Consider the following 16,628-nt stretch of genomic DNA (forward strand, 5'->3'; position numbering starts at 1 on the left):
TCAACAATCTGCGGTTTGCAGGTGATATTGCCCTATATATCAACGCCGGCGATAGCTCACAATAAATGACTGACGGCCACAAAGGGTCACCCCAAGATTAGATATGAGGCTGTATATGCAAAGCACGGATATAATATTCTGTAGGGCTTCAAGCGGGGAGTTCCTGATTGGTGATCAAGTAAGCACTCCTATGTCGTGACTGCAGGAGGTTAGTGATGACTATCCTCGAAATCAAAATCACGCAACCAATGCGTTCCACCAGATCTAACCTACCATTTTGCCCCTTCGAGGACAACAAAAGAAGCTTTATAAGTATCATGGCTGCGCCCTAATAGTACATTGACAATATTTTCGACAGACAGTGCGAAATGTGGAAGTGTACACGCTTTAGCTATCCATATAGACGGGCCAAATATGACTGTGTCATTGTAGGGCATCTTTGTAACAAATGTATTTCGCCTAATTTAATGATATTTGTATCCACATTGTACCCTTGGCGCCACGCTCAAGATGCTGTGCGTGAAAATATCCGCTATAAAAGCGAAGCGGGTTTGCGTAGTAGGTAATTGGTTTGCACTGCGGCCGTCCTCCGTATGCGTGACCTGTCTTAATTCGTGTCTTACGCGCAACTTCGTTTAGCAGCCCTGTCTATAGCAACTCCAATATAATAAAGCGTAGCGTTTTCACTGTGTAACATATTGCAGGGAACTGCGCTTGCATGGGTTCAGCTTCCTTTAGATCGCGCTGTTATGCGGCGCAACGCCAGGTGACGTGTGTATAAAATGGTATACATTCGCGAACTATCACAAAACATGGAACGCAATGTTTAACGCCGGCGTGTTTCTGCAGGCCGTGCCAACTGTTGTTTGCCTTGCCTTGCAGAGGCCGTGAGACTTCAAACTAAACAATGTGCAACCAATTGGGTTACGTTTCACTAGTGGTACCCCCGTCAATCAAGTTACGTGCTGAGTGGTTGCAGTTGTGACAGGGGCTACAGGAAGTTAAGTTTTTCAGTTTTTGTAGGGGTATTTTCTTTCTTGTGAACTTCTTCCGGACTCGCGTCACGGCGTCCCTCCGGTGTGGCCCTCCTGGCGGCCGAGTTGGGCACAAAGTGTGTAGGAGGCAGTGACAGCCCTGAAAGGACCTTGAATTGCTTTTTCCGTTATGCGAGTGCTCTTAATTGTTTTGTTCCGCCATAGACCACGTTTTGTTCTTTCGTTCAAGCTTCCTGGCGTGGTTGTGTCGCTTTCTGCCTTCGCCCAAACACCGGTTGCCTGTCGCGCATTAGTGCACCGTGTTGTGTCGTGACGGCCTGTGGCTACGATGCCTGCAGCGATCTCTACAGAATGAGTGTTGATTCGTAGAATGCTTGGAATGTGAGTACACCATGCAGAATCTGAACATTTTACATCAAATGTTTTCATAAAAACGTGGGTAACTTTTCAAATAATGTTGCGTATCGCACTTTTTACCTGTTGTGTCCTCGTTGGGACAATACTCATCATCAGGCATTAAGCGGGCGTTATATTTTCCTTTTACCTGAAATACTACGATATCTTGCCCTGATTAAAGAGCTTTGCCCCCGAACAACTGTAAGGGTAATTACTCATGAGGCATATAATAAGATGAAGGGAATGATAACTTCGAAACAATATTCGAAGGCACACAAAAGCGTGCTTTTGTGTGCCTCACTTAAGCTACGAAGTTAAGCTACGAAGACTATCAACTCTTGTTGCAGTGCGGGATTGTTGGTGTGTAATCGGGGAGTTCTGGTGTAGCGCAAACCAGAGGAGTACATGACATGTGCACATGAACACAGAGACACGGTGTTGTCTACGTGTTCAAGTGCATTTCGCGTGTACTCGTCTTGTTCGCGCTACAGTACTGTTCCGAACTAACAGATCTGTGGTCTAGAGAAATACTGTTCAACATGGTTCGTACTGGTACCAATCTGAACAATGAGTACAGCACAATTCGTATATGAAAATTTAAGTTTTACCTATGGTTGTGCGAATGTACAAATATTTGGAATTGCACGAAATATGCTGCGGCAATAGGGCACCGGTTTTCTGTTTTGAGCATTAAAAAACCTATCTAAATGCCAAATGATTCCTCTAAATGTTGCCTACAATATCAGGCACCCACCTTTGCTTGTAATCCCTACTCTAGCTTTCCTATTATTTAGTCACGCCGTTCATTATGGGTTCCATCGCCTATTGCTTATTCATTACCTTTCTGTCATACTTGTTATGTTTCAGGCTACCACCCAGCCGGCTAATGCTGGCAGTATGCGCAGGTTATATACACTTCTTTTCATGCATTTCATTCGGCTACCATTACTGACGGTCATCATTTGGTTGGGTTCATGAATCATCATGCACTTGGAAAAAGCAGCTCTAATGGTGGGCACCGCAGGCAAGCAATGCAGACAAAGCATTGACACTCCGCTCAAACCAATGATGAAACGCAAACGGTAAAAAAACTCACGGACATTACAGTAGCCTCATACAAAAGGAACAAAGAAACAGTGAAATCATTCCACCTGACTAAATGCACAGACGCACGCGCACACGCGCACACACATGCATGTGGAAGCGTAAGAAGAGGATGCTAACATCACGAAAAAGAACAACTTGGGTGAAGTCCTGAAAAACTGGACAGGGCAATATGCGTTAAACAATATATCGAACACAACCAATACGCGAATGTGAAAAGTCAGGCACTCCTCTCCTTTCGTAGGGATGTAAGAGTGGCATTGTATCTAATGCAGTTATCTTGAATGTACGTGAACATAGGCCAGTCGGAAAGATATAATAATACTAAGGTAATGAAACTGAAGAGTTCAAGAAAGCGCGATCCACACAGTCCGTTACTCAACGCTGCAAGTTGTGTCGTGTCACATCTGCACAGAGGTCGATCGATGGGGCAGATAACTAAGTCCTGCTACATTAGGAGGAAATGGCGCAATGGGGTTCAGTGACCCGATATTTACACTTTTACACTTCATTGGTTTCTGTATCACTGTGGTAAAGGATGCTATGTTTAGGTCACCATGCTCTGCTGTTAGATATGTTAGCACTTTGGACGCTATCACATGTGTCTGTATAAGTGGGCGAAAGTGGTTTTACTGTACCTTGGTTTTGTCTGACGCTACTATCATGCAATGCGTGTGAGCTAGCATATGTGTTTGTGTTTGTGTGTGTGGGTTTGGGGGGAGGTAGGTGGGTGTTTCTTCGATCAGAGCTCCAGTTGCGAGTCAGTAGCGCATCTGTCTTTTGGCCTGCCGTTCTTGTAGTGCCGACCAAGAGCGCCTATTTTTCTAATATGTCGTTAATGACCATGGAGTGCCTGCGGAACGGGTGGCATCCTGTTTTTATTTGTTACGGTATTTCCTGCCACCTATGACACATTCTAGATCGCTTGTCAATTTACGGAACACTTTTGAAAAGCCATTCTTGAAACCTACCTTAAGAAAGTGCGCATCGAAATTGTCAGATATCTGTTGTATCGCTTCCAACGTTACTGAGACGTAAAATCGTGGCGCCAATGCAATGAATATCGGCGCCTATGCAATAGTAAACAACTGGCAAGGACTCATGGTGGCCTCTTGAACTGCGCGGCTTTGTGCACTGTAATCCTCGTGCTGCGCTCATACAACTCTTTCTTACAGTTATAATTATAATAAAAGCAAGAAAAGCACGCCTTTAAAGATTCAAGACCGAACTTATAGGGAATAAAATACTATTGTTCGTGCTGTGCTTTGAGCCTACGACCGTTAAGAAAATGGTTTTCATCTTAGCACCATTCAGTAATCTCAACATTATAGAACAAAGACTTGGTGAGAACACCAATAGCTGGGTGTCAGAGGAAGGCCACAAACAAAGGCACCAAGACCAACACAGAGGAAATTACTTGTACTTACTAATTGAATTAAAGAAATGATAAATTATTGGAAATGAAAGTGGATGAAAAAACAACTTGCCGCAGATGGGGAACGATCCAACGTCTTCGCATTACGCATGCGATGCTCTACCAATTGAGCTGCCGCGGCGCCGTTTTCCCATCCACTCTCTCGTGTATTTATGTGTTTGTACTAGAACTAACCCTGGGATTGTTAGCTATCGCCACCACTCACAAGCCTTGGCGGCGGATGTGGAACATCCTTTATGCCGCAGGCGTCACGAGTACGTGATTTTTATCGGTGAAGTCAACTGGCCAATAAACCAACACGCACTACCTGAAGGCATAAATGTTGCCGCATTCGAGCTTCTCATGATGCAATGAATGAGAAGAAAGGGAGTTAACTTAGGGGCTCCATTTTTAGTGCCATATAGTGCCATATTTCGATATTGGCGGGAGGTGACGTTTCCATTTCTCGGTTTAAAGGAAACTAGGATTCTGGTCAAGAGCGAGAATCTACCTTGGGCCATTTGAAATGCGGTAGTACGGCGCGCTGAGTGTATTTTTCTTGCTTTGCTTTCAGAAGTGGCCATGTCCTTGCGACCTTCTTCAGCTGCTGGCGTTCTGTGGACTAGGAAGGCGTTTTGTGATCAGAGACCGACCCTCCGAACTGAGCTTCAAGACACAGAGTGCTCTGCTGCCTTACTTATATTTGGGCTGGTCTGTGTTGCCGTGTTCATCGTGTGAAATGCAAGCCTTATTAGTATTAGCGTGTTTAGCGATGGCGACCGCTCGTGTGCCGATGCGAGAGTTTTCCTCTTCCAAAAGTCCTCTGCAGAATGTCATATACCTTAGATTGCCGGGAGCCGAGGACATTGTGGTAGTGGCTGGACGCAACGCACTCTACAAACTGTCAGCGGAAAACTTATCCCTCCTGGCTACTTACGTCACTGGTCCCCAAAATGACAGTCGGCAGTGCCGCCCTTATCCTTACGACTGCAATTACACACGAATAATAGCTGACAACGACAATCAAGTTCTCCTTCAGTTACCCTTTCCGCACGTGCTTGCATGCGGAACAATTTCTCAAGGTATGTGTGCCATTCATCGTCCTCTGGAGGACCTTACCGTCGCCGAGCCCATGCACGTAGGCATAACAGACAACTACGTCGCTTCGAGGGTCAGCACTGTCGCTTTCTTTGGCACCGGCAACAACAAGAACGTCTTGTTTGCGGCATCGACTTACGACGGTAGGCCTCTGGAGTACCACCCGTACGCAGTGTCCGCCAGAGTGCTCGACGAGCATGTCTTCACCCTGCGTTCTTCACCGACAGGAGACTTTTCATTCGTGAACGTAATTGGCAGGCATAAGCAGAAACACAAGATTCGTTACTTGCAAGGTTTCACCCACAAGGGCTTTGCATATTTTGTGACTGTGCAGAAAGGTATGCCGCCTCCAATGCACGTGGAAACACGAATAACACGTGTCTGCGAGAACGACACGTCGTTCCGCACGTACACTGAGATTTTGATAGCATGTGAAAGTGGAAATAATCGGTACACCAACGCTTCCAGCGCGGTATATGGACCAAATGAGATGGACCGTGGTAGCAGCGGCAATGTTCTCCTCGTGGCTTTTTCACCGCACGATGAGAATCTGACGAAAAACTCCCGCCCCAAGTTCGCACTGTGCCTTTTCGACATGAATCGCGTCGAAGAACAGTTCCGCGACACGATTAACAACTGCAACGACGGCAAGCCGGAGGAGGTAGCCCGGTGGTCGCCTCTCTTCAACAACGGGAACAAGTTCACATGCCAAGTTTACGTAAGTAGGCTTAACGAGATGCACACAGAAAGTTATTTCGTGCCATGCTTTTTTGCCATTCCGGTCACAGAAGACTAGCGACTGTTTTCTGGCGCATTTACAATGGACAAAGGCTGCAGGGACTTCATAATATGCCCTCCTTGCGCTAGATGCACTAACCTAAACAAATAATAGAACTTGCCCAAACACTGCATCAGGCCTCGTTATGCAAGCGAAAACGTGATAAAAAAAATAGGCTGCTTCAACTGGTTTCGAAAGGCTAGGTAGATCAAAGATCTGATCTGGAACATCAAAATCGTTCCCACTTAAGCTGGGAGGTTGTGAGTGTGACAGCGCGCTTACATATTGTTCTCGCCGTCGATCAATTCTTGCACGGTAGCTAGCTGGGCGAGTCGGTACGCTGTAATAATAAGGAAGACCAGTTGTTCTCTCTTGCAGCAGCGCAAACTATGCATTTAAAATCTTTACCGAGTGCTTGAAAAGCGAAAGAATACTCTAGAGGTTTTCTCACACAATGCTATTTTATCATTCCTTAAGATTCGTAAAACATTCAATGATTCTTTTATTTATCAAATGAGGGCACCGTGTCCCGCGCCAGCGAAGTCGATTCTGAGTCTGCAAGTTTTTTCCTCAGTTGACTTCATCTAATCCTTTTGTGACCTCGACTGTTTTCGATACTTTCTGTGGCACCAGTCACGTCGCTGTAATGGAGCACCATTTATACGTTCTACTGATCTGATTAACTTACGAATTCAGTTTCTTCTTAAGAGGAAGCTTTAGCTCGGAGGCTCCTATCAGAATACATGAGAACGGAGAAATAGCGTTTATAGCGAACCACGACAACGAACTTGATGTATATTCTTGAATTTAAAGAATAAATTAAAATATAGTCACATTATTTAAGGATATTTTTTCACTTCTCCGTAAAGATTGCAGAAAAGTGAAAAATATCAACATACAAAACTATCGAGTTTACAACTAGATAACTCAGCAATAAAAAATGTCACAAGGCTGTAAACTTCACATGATAATAAATCGATAGCACTCGAACTTGAATTATCTCCGTAAAAGATGGTGCTAATTGGAGACTTGGACTCTTGTAAAATATTTTGTATTGCAAAAATTTTGCGTAAGCTACAAATTATACTTCAAACTTGCGCCCGTTAGGTGGTCTAACGTATTGTCACGTGGTGGTGACGTTGAAGAACACAGTAGTAATACTGTGAAAGACAAAACTAACTTTTATTGGCCGAACATGTGCCCTCAAAAACAGGCTACAGTTATAGCACAACGATAGCGGCGAACATGGTCGGCGATCGTCGAAAATCTGATCAGCGGGTCAAGCGCGTCGGCCTTTATAGAGCAGTCGTCGAATGTTCCAGACTAACCGTTCGGACCCGCGTGCCTTCCACAAAGTTCTACACCATTCGCGCTAAGTGATGAAATCAGATAACATAACGTTCGGCGACAACAGACAGCGAAGAGAAGCATCGATAACTTTCCAGAACCTTCGGATACATGAAGGCGCGTCCCACGCTGTGCTATTACATTTGTCAGGCTGCGAAACGTGGTTGCCCGATAAAGATAAGTACACGTGTCAGTATACTATCTACATAACTGTGGTATCTATGTTTCGTGCAGGGTTACGGATTTGTAAACTTCAGACTTTTATTTTTTTTTCGTAGTTTTGCATGTACTTGAATAGGTGGAATCAGTGTTGGCGGTCGAGCTAAAGATGTCTCGTATTCTCAGCTAGAGTATCGTCGGTGTCGTCTAGCATCAGGTACTTGTGTCTTAGACCCGCCGCGCAGTCCGTCGCTCCAAGTGATATAGGAGGGTAGCTTCTTTTTATATTACTACGTGATAGCAAAGCTAGTGAGATCATGTTTAATGGGCACATTTCCAAAACTGAGCTCAGCAAGAGCGGGACATTATAGAGGCGAGTACTCAGAAGAAAGGCACGTCTTGTCTTTACATCCATGGTTCCTATCTTTATCTTCATCGAATGCCACGTAGTGTGGGATCCGGTGGCAGAAGCGCCAAAATGGGGAATATAAGGAGCAGCGACAGAAGGGTGGTAATGCTTGAATCTCGAAATATGGACGACGTTACGAGTGAACGGGGTAGAATACGCAATGGCACTGGCAATGAGGTCAGTCACCGGTCAAAGCACATGATATGGATGCGCGTGACGAGAAGTCTTTTAGGAAAGCCCCGCGCTACGGGACATTGCCGAGGTAGCACAAAGCAACTCCGAACAACGCAAATGTGGTGTACATGGCCGTGAAGGCCCTTCTGGGATGTATTGGAAAGCCACAAACGTACTATGCGCGAGCAGACCAGCCTGACCAGCCTGAAAAACGGCGTGGCGTGCGTAATCGCTGGTCGAAGCCGGACGGAATGTACGCAACGGTTATATTAGCTGGTATCCGAAAGAAAAGTAATGTGGGTGTATCCTGCAGTATTAATGCGATAAGCATTCTTAGCATATTTCACACATGTTCCTGTGTATACCACCTTTCCTGCTAATTTGCCTGCATGGCTTCCTACGTCTCTGACCATTTTCTCACTAAATTGGCCTGCTGGATAGTCCATGATCTAATAGACAGAGTACTGCGATGTTGCGCTGATGAGACACAATTTGAAACCAACCGTCTGACCAACTTGGGTTACTGCTCCATGATCTAATGGGCAGAGCACGGCGATATTGTGCTGAAGGGACACAATTTGAAGCCAACCGTCAGACTAATTTGAGTCACTGGGTATACAGTCCATGATCTAATAGGCAGAGCACTGCGATATTGTGCTGACGGGACACAGTCTGAAACTACCCGTCAGATCAACTTGGGTCACTGGGTAGTCCATGATACAATGGGCAGAGCTCTGCGATATTGCGCTGATAGGACACACTTTGAAACCACTCGTCAGACCAACTTGGGTCACTAGGTAGTCCATGATCTACTGGGCAGACCAATGCGATATTGTGCTGACGGGACACAATTTCAAAGCAACCGTCAGACCAACTTGGGTCACTAGGTAGTCCATGATCTACTGGGCAGACCACTGCGATATTGTGCTGACGGGACACAATTTGAAACCAACCGTCAGACCGACTTGGGTCACTGAGTAGTCCATGATCTACTGGAGAGAGCACTGCGCTATTGTGCTGACGGGACACAATTTGAAACCACCCGTCAGACCAACTTGGGTCACTGGGTAGTCCATGATCTACTGCAGAGAGCACTGCGATATTGTGCTGACGGGACACAATTTGAAACCAACCGTCAGACCAACTTCGGTCACTGGGTAGTCCATGATCTACTGGAGAGAGCACTGTGACATTGTGCTGACGGGACACAATTTCAAACCAACCGTCAGACCAACTTGGGTCACTAGGTAGTCCATGATCTACTGGGCAGACCACTGCGATATTGTGCTGACGGGACACAATTTGAAACCAACCGTCAGACCGACTTGGGCCACTGAGTAGTCCATGATCTACTGGAGAGAGCACTGCGCTATTATGCTGACGGGACACAATTTGAAACCACCCGTCAGACCAACTTGGGTCACTGGGTAGTCCATGATCTACTGGAGAGAGCACTGCGATATTGTGCTGACGGGACACAATTTGAAACTACCCGTCAGACCAACTTGGGTCACTGGGTAGTCCATGATCTACTGGAGAGAGCACTGCGATATTGTGCTGACGGGACACAATTTGAAACCAACCGTCAGACGAACTTGGGTGACTAGGTAGTCCATGATCTAATGGGCAGAGCACTGCGCTATTGTGCTTATGGGACACATTTTGAAACCAACCATCAGACCAACCAACTTGGGGCACTAGGTATGACACATTGGTTATGCGGCGCTCTTCAGTGAACCTCTTTGATGCAACCTTTGGTCACTGTGTAAGTGTCACTCGGTATGCGCCGCTTTTTAGTGACAAATATTGTTGTCGATTTATGCGGTGCTGGTGAGAATTGACCCCAAGACATATTTATTCATGTCTTTATTAGGATAAAAATGAATAAATGAATAAAGAATAAAACATCGTGTCTGCGCCGCTACTAGATGACGCAGCGCGTCCAGAAATAAAGGACGCAGAGAGTGGATGCAAAGAATGGGTACAAAAGTACCATGAATATTTAAGATAAGGAGAAGAAAGAAATTACAAGGCAAAATCTGTACGATAACACAGATGGCAATGTCTTATTATTTGAGGCTCGAGCGGGTTGCCTAAAGACAAAAACATACCGCAGCAAATATTCGCAATAAGATGAGCTGCCTTTATGCTGCAGCAATTCAGCACATCCCAATGGAATGCAAAGGCATACACCCAGTGAAATCCCCAAGTAACGTACACCTTCTAGAAGCGCTTGGATTTAAAGTGAACGGAAGCATCGAGCGGTCGTCAGTCGATATAACCAAGAGACCTTTAGAGTACTGGTGGAAAATAGAAAACATGGAATAGGTTGACGAAACCATTCCCTTTACAGGTATAGGTGACGGTACAAAGTACAGGAGTTTCGACTAAGAGAAAAAAAAGAAGACTAAGAAGATGTATACAAAAATGCTAGAATTAAAAGCATGTATAGCATACGTGAATAACTCAAGCAAGCTAGCTGACTATACGTCAACGCTACGTTTCAAAAAGAATGCCAATGCGTCATCATCATAAACACGGGACAGGAGCCCACGGTTGCATACGCACCCCGTACACGATCTGTCTCTGCGGTGGCTATACGGTGAATAGCTACGTCACTTGAATAATAATCAGATTATCGCCTGCATTCATCATGAAGTGATGCCGGAATCTTCTTTTTTTTGGGGGGGGGGAGAAAACCAAGTACCAGTATAATGTATGTAAATAGAATAACTAAATTACGGTGTTTAGCTACATTGGCTTGAAACCGGGCTCTGGCAGCCATATTATCTGTCCGGACCTAGTTCAATCACTTGGTGAGCCGGTTGATCTAGGCACAATGAAGGTTTGTAGAATAATTACCAGAGGGAACTCTAGTGCTTGTGCCTAAGGGAACTGCACGCAGGGCGGTTCAGCCTGCATGAGAATGACGGGTAGTACATGGAGTTGCTAAGCTTCGTCCTCCCGGCTTCAAACCGTTTCGGGACTTTGTGAACTCGTAATTTTCAACAAAGTGCTGTGCAATAAATAACTAAATAAGTATTATCAAAATGGTCTGATGGTTGGATTCGAACACAGGGCCTCTTGCACAGAAGCCCATTGAAACCGTTACGCTGCGGATACTTTCTTTTTCCTTTTATATCGTCGCATATCACAGAGCATAAAAAAGAATAGCGAGGTTATATCACAGCTAACAGTCATCTCTTTACTGACCACATGTCATCACTATTTCAGCATGTATAACAAAAGTTCCAAACTGGGAACCCATTCCGGTAGATACGTCTGCACCTTCTGCACTTCGACAAAATAGGACAAAGATGCGTAAAAATATTTCCGAACATGTGTAACATTAAATACGCGTATCTGTATTGTGCGGAGCTGTACGAATTCGACATATACTGTATAATCCCAGGAGCATAGCAAGATGAAAAGGCACGCCATATTCGTCGTCAACTGTGAGATAATGGATTCCACGTGGACTTAAGAGGGAGCTTTAGCTCGAGTGCTCCTCTCTAAATACATCCAAAAGGAGAATTCGTTTTTCTCGGCAATCACTGCACTAAATTTGACGAGGTTTGTTGCATTTAAAAGAAAAACTTAAAATCTAGGGACTGTTAGTTTCGAATTTTTGAGTTAGGCCGTAAATTTTTATTAAATATCGGCAAATTCAAAAATTTTCAAAAAACGGAACTATCAAGTTTACAACTCTGTAACTCAACAACAACAAAAGATAATACGATTTTGTGAATTGCATCTATTAGTACACCTAAAGCGGACAAAATTGATATGTTACACATGAATATGAAAAAATTTAGTTATATGGAAATACAGCTTTGGCAGAACCCTTGTAACAAACGTAACAATTTCACGTAAGTAGTAAAATGACATACCAAATTTGTCCGCTTTAAATGGTCTAATGGATGCGGTTTACAGAACCGTGATATCTGTTCTTGATGCAGAGCTATGAATTTGTAAACTTCATGCTTCTATTTTTTTTCGAACAGTCAAATGTATGACATTTTTTAAAACAATATTCAGGCCCTAAACCGAAATTCCACTTCCAACACTCACTCGAACTTAACTTTCTCTCTCAAATTCAACAAAGTTCATTAAAATCGGTCCATGGGTTATCTCAGAAAAAGGTTTTTGCGTTTTACATGTATTTGAATAGGCCGCGTTGGAGTTGGGCCCGAGCTAAAGCTTTCTCTTAATGGCAATTCTTTATTAAGTGCTTTCTGTAAGAAGTTCTAGAGAAACATCTCACTAAAGCAATCTAAAAACATGCATTCGGTTGTAGCTGGCCTTTTCCTTAATAAACAATGAATACCCCATGGAACAAATATACCACCATCTTCTAAACCTGTTTTCGCTGATCAGGTTTTTGTGTGCAAATTAAAAAAATCACCGACAAATACGATAAACCCTAATAAGAAATTTGAGCACAGCTTTATAGGTATATGCAGCTCGCGTGTCAATATTTTGTACTGGGATTACATAGGTACATGGTTTATATAAGGAAGAGAACGTTGTGTGTAGCATAGCTGGTGCGCACAATCTGCCTCGTGCCGCACATTGAAAATGGAGGGAAGTGTGGCGTCACTGCCTCGCTAATCGGGAAATCGCGAGAGGCAGCGCGTAGGTGACGAGTGGGCGCGATTCACAGCAACCGCCGCAGACAGACCTCCCTCCGCTCATGCAGCGCTTTGTTTTCATGCAGAAGGCACGAGCTACTCTGGCGCCATGTCGTAGCCATCGTCACCGCACAGCCTGTCTTACGCAACACTAAGCTCTTCTTCTTACGCTTTCGTTCCGCCAAGGAAGAGAGCGGCCTTTCCTAACGGGGAATCATGCCAGAAGTGTCAGCGGTGACAACACCCAGGGGGTGCGTCACATTGAGGCTTACTCGTAGCAATAACAATGACAGATGCGAATAACAGTAACAGATGCAATAGCCCATGTCCCCATCCCCCCCCCCCTCTTTTAAAAAGACTTGTACGGCTCATTTTCTCCCATAGAAATCTCCAAATAAAGACCGCCAATCCGCACTTTGTGGATTTTTCATTCACTTAAGTTGCTGCAATGCAAGATTTGTTTTTTCTACCAAAGCTTGCATGCGAGAAATAAGTTGCAAGCCGTTCGTGGCCCATGGCAAAATGAACTTATCGCAGCATTTCCATTTTTGGGCCTTCTAACATAACGCCTCTGGTTTTTTTCAATGAGACCCCTTGTCGCAGCAATACTGGTGGGGCACTCTTAAGTATCTTGCTGGTGTTTCTTGCCATTTAATGTTCCTAAACACCCAGTTTGTAACGTCCCCTTCCCCATTCCAAAGCCGAAGGCACTTGTCCCTGTTTAATTCACTACCGCGTGCTTGACAAAAGCTTGTTAGAACACTCACAGCCCAAAGAAAACTGCAGTGTCGTCAGCGTAAGCAAGAAGACTGGCCTCGTCCATGTATAAATTAAAACTTCTTATCACACTGCTCCCAATTACGCTTAGAAGAAAGCTTATATATATATAAAGAAATTAATGGCGGTAACGGGCATACTTGCCTGACTGAGAGCTGCACTGGTATGCGCTCACCTACTGCAACAGTTTCTGCAATAATAAAGTTCCTCCTCCTTGTCCTCACCTACTGATTTGTTTATTATCAGCTTCATCATACATCCGGCGTAAGCCATCCGCACACCTTCGCTGATCACATAGCTCACATTCACTTAAGCATGGCATTTCAAATGAGCACAAGTTCTCAGCTCCGACTCGAACCAATGTTCACTTGTATCGCCCTTTACCAACGCAAGTTTTCCTTTGTGCTTTTTATGTCGGCTAAGAATTAAGCGGGTGCTGTATTTTCTGCTTTCTATAATTGCTGCAGTTTTCATCGAAGACGGGACTCAATATTCTTTTTCCCTGTGGATGAAAACACTGGCCCGTTCAAGTTCATCCAACTGAATTGTTTGCTTACAATTTTGCAGTTATGTCCCTAGCTATCTAAGTTGTGAGCTGTTTTATCTATAGTCTAGAGAAACTGCTTACATAACTCAACTTTCAGGAAATTTGCTTGAAATTTCCAGAGATACCAAGAAATATTTTTTATTCCTTCTTTGTTTTTCAGCGCTGAAACAAATCAAACACTGATCACTCTAGGCAACGGGTGCGACTCGGTAGTCGTCGCACAAAGGAATTAGTTCAGTCGACACGCACACTTTTTCAAGTCTAGCATGGCTCGTACCCTGAAATTGGGTAAGGTTCCCAGCTTTACCGCCGCGAAGGCATTTACCCACGCCTTCTAGATGAAGTTCTGCGAGATTATCTTTCAAACCATCAGTACGTCCATCATTGTGTTGTTCACCACCGGTTTTGTCAGGTCCCACACGGACACAATTGACATCAGCCGCAAAAATTTTTCTACGCCCGCATTTGAAAGTAGGTCGCAATTTTTTCAAAAAATTCCCATCGCTCATGAGCCATAGTTGGTGCGTACAGACAAATTACGCACCAATTTTCCACTAAAAGCGAAAATTAACATACTCTCAACCGGCCTGACTCACAGTTGGTTACCGACGGTACTACAGCACCAAGGCTGCATTAACACAATGCACCCCGAAGACACACCCACCGAATGAGGAACACACACATCATAGCGCCTCGCGAAAGGACGCACCATCTGCTATCTCTGGTCCTCGCTCTCCACTTTGGTCTTCTGAATGGCTACAGTGTCGAGATCATGCAAAATCGTAAAGTTAGCTTCACCCAGTCTTGAAAGACGATTTCTTGTAAAGATGTCAACCACTTCGAAAGTTTAATATTGCATCGTCTAGAGCCGCTTTGTTGATTTCCTCTTTTTTTTCAGAAACCACGTAGCGAGAATATGTGTTTACCGGGCATCAACAACTACATTGAAGGCGTTGCTCCACTGCTGGCTAAATCGATGGTCACCCTCGGAAGCACAGTAACGTCGCTGACGGTGACACAGCAGAACCAAACTATTGTTGCATGGGTCGGTGATTTAAAAGGAAATCTGCACAAGGTAAGTGCGGGAATTGAAAGTGCGTTGTTTAGTGAGTGTCATGAGCTTGTTCTTTATTGCAGCCTGTGCTGTTCTGTGTGTAGCATGGGTGATTTCAATGAATGTATGCACTGTTCGGTTCACTTTGCTGAGCACCTGTAGCCTCTGCCTTAGGGAGTATGAGCCATTGCATTTTAGCTTCCTTACAGAGGTGAGGGCCATTGTTGCTGATGATAGATGCTTGTCTTGAGCATGTTCTTTATTGAAACGCCCGCTGTTCTGTACGTTGTATGCGTGATTCCAATGAATGTATGCACTGTTCGCTTCACTTTGCTGACGGCTTGTAGCCTTTGCATTACGAGAGGGATGGATGAACGGATGGAAAAACTTTACTGTGGCCCATTAGGCCACGCTAGGTTCTTAGCCCGAAGCGGGCCGTTCCCACGATGACACCGAAACGCCAAGCCTTTCGGCCACTTTACGTGCCCGTCGGACTAACCGTAGCTGTTCTTCGAATGTGAGACTGCCTAGAGCTGTGTCCCACAGTTATTCAGTGTTGTCCTTGTTGCTGCGTAACGTGGAGAAACACCATAGTATGTGACTAAGATCTATGGTGTCGTTACATTTATCGCATGCTGTAGGCGTATAGAACTACTGATAGATCTCGTTGAGTAGAAGCGGGCTCGGATAAGATCTTGTTTGCAAGAGCCTTAGCATAATGGTCTGAGCTCTATTTAGTTTGCTGTGGGGAGGGGGGAAGACGGAGGGGGGTATGAGGCATTGCTACTGATGATATTTTGTGCTTATGGATGCACACGAAAATTGCCGACCACCGAGAGAAAAGAGAGAAAAAGAAGAAAGAAGAAATCTTTATTCCCGCAGAGTGTAGTCAATATGATTGACAGTATCTTCTGGATCCTTAGCCTATGTGGCTAGTTTTAGATCCATACCGTAAAAGTCACCATAAATTGCAACCCAAAGCAAAAAGCCAAAGAAAGTTATCTTACATAATTTAAAGTGTTGTTTTAATGATGCAGTAGAATTGGAAAGTTTTCTTATGATAAATGATAGGGAAGGTTGACCGTATAGGTTATGAGATTTAGGGAAGTAGAAAAATATTACGCTCGGCTTGTCTAGTGTCCCTTGTAGGCGTGAGAAATGCTGATGAGAGATATGGCTTGTTCGTGGTTAGTATTCTGTGAATTAGTATAGCTGTGTTCGCGTCCCGAGCTTGGATAAGTGGCATTGTATTTAATTGTACAAAATTCTCTGCGGAGGGCGCGTCCTTTGTGGCCAATACAATTTTCGCACAGCACGTTTCCGAATTTTGATTAAACAATCAATTCACGAGGCGTAGGTGAAACTTCAATATTCTATGCAACATGTTATATGGCAATGAAAAATGCTGAAATAAATTAGGTGTAAGGTTTCAAGATGCAAATGTTTGCGTGCCTCTAATAAGGTGTAAGAACCAACAACCAGTTTTTGTAATTGTACTTGTTCAGTATCTGGAGTCCAGTGTAATGACGAGTCAAGACTTCTTTCTAGATATTTAGGAATACTATTTTATTGGATTTATGCGTCTACCAAGTGCAAGTTGCCCTTAGTAAGAATAGTTTGTCGGTTAGGAGCAAATGGTACATACGTTGTCTTTTCGGAGTTTAAGTGAGCTTGTTAGTTTGAAACCGTGTTAAAGCATCCTCCAGCTCACTTTGAGTGACTTCTACTTCCTGTAGTCACTGTCG

General features: G+C 44.3%; 1 protein-coding gene across 7 annotated transcripts in view; it reads left to right on the forward strand.

Annotated features, from left to right (window-relative positions):
• Positions 1-16,628, forward strand: part of LOC135899217 (hepatocyte growth factor receptor-like) — a 204,556-nt gene that overhangs the window by 102,463 nt on the left and 85,465 nt on the right. For 6 of the 7 annotated variants that reach the window (XM_065428476.1, XM_070538374.1, XM_070538371.1 and 3 more), the window contains 2 exons: positions 4,484-5,725; positions 14,728-14,904. In XM_065428476.1, coding sequence (XP_065284548.1) covers positions 4,484-5,725; positions 14,728-14,904 — 1,419 coding nt within the window. Of the gene's footprint in view, positions 1-1,278; positions 1,377-4,483; positions 5,726-14,727; positions 14,905-16,628 lie in introns of those variants that run through there. The other variant, XM_065428478.1, reaches the window with a different exon arrangement.

This window comes from Dermacentor albipictus, chromosome 5 (genome assembly GCF_038994185.2).
Source record: "Dermacentor albipictus isolate Rhodes 1998 colony chromosome 5, USDA_Dalb.pri_finalv2, whole genome shotgun sequence".
Lineage (NCBI taxonomy): Eukaryota > Metazoa > Arthropoda > Arachnida > Ixodida > Ixodidae > Dermacentor > Dermacentor albipictus.